At 33.3% G+C, this 5,183-nt stretch overlaps 1 protein-coding gene across 1 annotated transcript; it reads right to left on the reverse strand.

Moving 5' to 3' along the window:
- Positions 1–4,200: 4,200 nt before the first annotated feature.
- On the reverse strand, positions 4,201–4,956 carry LOC149576400 (uncharacterized). Its single transcript, XM_089815677.1, has one exon. The coding sequence runs from the start codon at positions 4,912–4,914 to the stop codon at positions 4,420–4,422; it is 495 nt and encodes a 164-aa protein (XP_089671803.1). The 5' UTR covers positions 4,915–4,956; the 3' UTR covers positions 4,201–4,419.
- Between the last annotated feature and the right edge of the window lie 227 nt (positions 4,957–5,183).

The raw sequence follows: 5,183 nt of genomic DNA on the forward strand, positions 1-5,183 counted from the left end.
GGGGAAAATTCTATGATGTAAAACTTGATGGAAATAAAAAGATAAATATAGAAGTATTTAGATTCATAAAAGAATATTGTAAGTATTTTCTTTTCTTGAAAGAACAATAATATTAAAATAATCAATATTACTATTTCAATTTATAATCTAATAAAAAACCTTTTTATTTTCATGTAAAGAATTTTACCCATACAAACATACATTGCAGTCATCAAATCACATTTATATCCAAATTTTTACTATTTGCAATTTTATATATATATATTTCAAATTAATCAAATAGAAATTTTAATGCATGTATATTTGTCCTTAAACTGTTCTCTCATTCTCACTATGAGAACTACATGATCAACAATTATGTGAACAGTAATAAGTCACATCTAGGATAAGCAGATTTTACATTAATAGACATACATCTATTACAAATATGTATATTGCATGGTGATCTATCCAAACTTGTAAGGACGAGAGCCACCGCCCTCACTATAAATATAGGAAGGCGAAGACAATCAGATATTAATATAAATTTGTTTGCAGTTCATGGCGTCTTTAATTGGATTTATTCGCCTGCACTTGTTTCTTGCCGTAAAAAGTATTCCTAACCTTTCTTTTTTTTCTTGCTTTAAGATTCAAAACCAGGGAATTCCATCTTGTTTGGAGACTCGCGCTTCTGAGAATCGAACATCACAGTAAACATACACACTGACACAATACAACTTACAGTAGTTTGTTTAGTTGTCCGAATTTACCTTGTGCGCATTTATTTTAGTTTTCTGGTTATCATCTTCAATAGAAAGTCCTGATTGAGGGATGAGAAGAAAATTGGGCCCATATTAATCACGAAAAACAAAATATAATCCAGGGGCTTTTTAATGAAATAGAAGATATTTTTAAATTTTTATTTTTATTTTTGACGCCGCTGGCTATATTAGAGACAAAATGTATCTCTGATCAAAATTGAAAAATATAACGAATTATGCTAAAATTTTCGACATTAAGGCGAAAAATCAGATCTGAATTTTTCCTTTTTTAACGTAATTTTTTTTAATTGTGAAAAGAATGCATAAACACAAATTCAAGACGTGAAGGAGCTCTCATCGATGGTACCCAGATGAGGTCTCCAAGATCTGCTTTTGCTTTTGATGAGAAGAATATTTATGTATTCCATTTGTAATCCGGGCGTATCACAGATCCCCAATATCCTCTGCTCATCTTCATCTCCCTTCATTAATTTATGGGCAGTCAAATGAAAGATAAAATAGACATTGCCTTCCAAAAGCTTATCTTGTGCCAGCAATGGCCGAGGATTGCAGACCTGCAGATCTTTGGCATTGAAGAGAAAATGATCTGGATAATCGATTAAGATATCTTTCGCGACAATTGGAGGCAAGTACTCCCTCACTAAACCGGCAGATTCGATTATTCTGATTGTTCCTCCGCAGTTGATCTCCTTCACATCGGGCATCTTTGAGCAGGAAATCAATTGCCCCATCTCAAATTTGAACTCTAATTTCTCCGCAAATTTTATGGGCAGAAAGTTTGGGCAAGAAAAAGGAATTTGATATATGATTTATAGGGAAATGTATTAGAGCGGTCAGTCGTTGACCGAGTTTCAAAGTCAACAAAGTTGGGAGCAACTAGCAAGCGGCAATCCGCGTCGGTTAAAAGATAAGTTAATGTTTCAGAGAGGCAATTGTATTTAATATTTAATATTCATTTCGTTACGCGGCAAAACATGGGATATTTCTTTGTAGGACGTGCGGTGGACCAGTAAAAGACACTCAACTGGCCAACGTGGTCATATTATCTTATCGCCTACTTTGTTGTTGTCTTTTCTATGTTGTTCTGCTCACGGGGGTTGTTCTACGAAGCGACCGCAAGTACGTCAATTCTTTACACGGCTCTATACTCGTAACAGGTAGTGGCTATCAGTCACAAAGCCCGTGTTTTTCACCGACAGTTCAAATATCTCAGTATTAAGCTTTTGGTAGGCTAAAAGAGTTAAATAGTCAAAATTGACATATTTTTCCAAGCTTAATTTTTCTTTTGGCTGTAGGAATAAAAATATAGAATAGGAATAAGTATTCTGGAATTGTTATTCTAGAATAGAAAATAATATTCTTATTCTTGTTTGGTTCAGTCGGAATTTGTTGGAGATTTCATGGACTCAAAAATTTAGATTTTGTAAAATAAATAAAAGTGGAATAGGAATAAGTATTCCAATTTCATCTATTTAGGTGAACTTGCAAATGCTCTTTCTTTGGTCAAAATTGGAATTCATATTCCTATTCACAATTCCGATTTGGTGCATCCAAATAGATAATTTGAAATTTTAAGAATTTGCGTATGCCTATTTCACTCATATTCCAATTGCCAAATGGACCCTTAGTGTGTGATATTTATGGATGACCATTTTTCACAACTTAAAAAAAAAAAAAAAAAAAGATCTTAGTGTCCGCTTAGTATCATTGACGTTTTTCATGTCTCAATAGCTTTTTGCCTTCGTAAGATATTCAACTTAATTAGCATCGCATGACAATGATTATGGTGGTGGTCTGCTAACCATTTCGATTTTTTGGGGAGAGGAGGGGGAGCTATATGGTAAAAGATTTAATTATTAGGAGGAGTCTGGTGTTTATTATAGATGTTTTTAAAAAGAGTCTTTTAAAAAAATTGAAAATGTATGTACTAATAGTTTTTTACACATTACAACTAATTGTCTATCATTTTCTATTAACTTTTTTGTATGTTGATTGATTCATTTATGCACCCCCTATTAAGACAAAGGGACATTTAGTCACAAATACTGGCATTTTTTAGTGATGCAAATGATTATTTTTCGTAATTGATATTTAACCCTGACTACTGCAACATTTAGGCGTAAGGACATGGATTTAAATTTAAGTGATCAGGTTTGAAAATGTATAAGTGATTTCAATAATGAAGTATTCAGTTTGGAATTGCCCATTAAAATGTATTATGTGTATTTTGCTAAGGTGTTAAAAGCATGAAACACATTTAAAATTACTCATTTGTGGCTTCTTGTGTTCAAAGCATTTTTGTAGTATTTAATCAAGATCTAAATTGAAAATTAGAAAATTTTATATTTTGTAAGGTATAATAAGTTGATTTGAAATTCTATTAGAGAAATTATTCGTGAGCATATTTGACATAATAGATATAATATTTAGTTTACTAACAAGCATCCTTATAAAATTGGAGGTGGTCTACTAAGTCTTACGTCAATTTTTTTCCTCTCAAAATCTGTTGTAAGTAGTTTGTTCCTATCTTGGCCTTTTTCTTTTGGATTAACTCTTCTCACAAATGAGCACATCTAATTGGAATAAACTTAGTGTTCAAATTTAGAAAACTAAAATTATTTTCTCAAACCCAACTCACCACATGGAAACTTTTACATGTCAAACTTTCACTTAAATCTGACCTTAAATTTCTCCATTCTAGTCCTTTATGTCCTTTTTATAGTAATATTTAGTCTTTTATTTATTTTTTAATTTATTCACATGTCAATTACTTACATCCTTCTCCATTAGTATTGGTCACCAAATTATGTCCTTAAACATTCAAGTAATCAAAATATAATTTTATTAGCTCTATAAGTATTATCACCACATGCTTCATTGTCTTCTTCTTATCCTCCACTTTAATTTTTTTAACTATTTGTTCCAACTTTCATATCAAAATGAAAACATACTTTTCTTCCCTAAAGGAGTATCAACTTTACTAGTTAAAAACTTAATCTATACGAAAAGTCTTCTTATACAATTTTAACATAAGATGTCATCTGGTGCCCCACGTTCCAATATAACAGCTTCCTTTTATTCGTTAATACAGAACGCAAGTTAATTGTTATGACTTAGAATAAAATATCACATACTATGGAGAAAACTAACTTTGAAAAAAATAAGTCAACTTTCACTATTTAACACTTTTAGACTTCAAATTTTAGTCTTGAAATGAAGCTTAGTATGTGATGTGTTAAGCCGCTCATTTTTAAAAAACTATTCTTTATGATAGCGATCAACCAATGTTATTTTACCACTTTGCCGTGCGGCTTATTTAGTTGTTCATTTTGCCTCGACTAAGCATATAATTTGATTTGCTCTCTTCAGTTTAAACTTATTCAGCTTAAAGAAACGAAGAAAGGAAAAAATATTTCTACACAAGCTTGCACCTTGTGAATATCGGAACCATACTTGAACTTGGCTAATTTCAGGCTTGCATTTTTTCAATTGTCGAAGTATTAAAAGAGGAACAACATGATATTCATTCCAACTCCTCCTGGGGGACCCGAACCAGAATTGATCCAAAAATAGGATTTCAAACCACAATAAAAAACTACTGATCCGTAGTCGATAAATTAGCGACCTAAAACTGTATTACATAAATTTATTGACGTTGTCACAATGTGTAAGTCAAAAATGGGAAATTTAACTTGCGAGTCTCATGAATTGTGTGCAACGATGGTTTCCAGCAACTCCGCCGCCTTGTTTTCAAGATCTCCATTTCTTCTTCGCTCGCCACCAGTTTTGGCAAAGACAACTTCGCCTGCTGAGAGATCGGAAGGATTTTGGAGAGGGAGGAAATCGCCTTTGATTTCTTCCTCAACTCTTGAATTTTACGCATCTCCGCATCGCTCAGCACAGATCGCAATTTGTGCATGGGCAGAACAAGGTACGTCTTTCCGGCCTCTATTTCTTCTTCTGCGGGGAGCGCTAAAACATGACGCCCCGATTGCAGGGTACCCAAATTGCAGACGAAATGGTTTGGATTGTCGAGCATAATTTCCGCAACCTTCACGGCCATGTTGATTTTGATTCTCTCAACGCCGCCATTAAATTGGATAATTTTGGCTGTTTTGGAGGGGTTTTTGATTGACCACATCCAATCTGCCATTGATGAATGGGCTTCAGCTATTTGCAGGGGAAATGAATGAGCAAGTGTAGAGTGTGAAGTGAGGAGGAGGATATAAATAAACAACTAATGGTAGGAAAAAGGGTGGAAAATGCTTAATTAGTGCCTATGTCAGCATGGCGACTCCGAGAGGATATAATAATAAAATATAAAACAAATATCTGATGAGGGAAGTGACAGCTATAAGGTTCTTTTCGACAGCTACATAGATATCTTCTACACTCTTTATGAGTGCGTTTCCGAGAACCTCA

The sequence above is a fragment of the Cupressus sempervirens genome, chromosome 1 (assembly GCF_028749045.1).
Source record: "Cupressus sempervirens isolate cs-2001-9-10 chromosome 1, ASM2874904v1, whole genome shotgun sequence".
NCBI lineage: Eukaryota > Viridiplantae > Streptophyta > Pinopsida > Cupressales > Cupressaceae > Cupressus > Cupressus sempervirens.

Coding starts and splice junctions, on each gene's coding strand:
- LOC149576400 (XM_089815677.1), bottom strand. CDS start 4,914: ATGGCAGATTGGATGTGGTCAATCAAAAACCCCTCCAAAACAGCCAAA.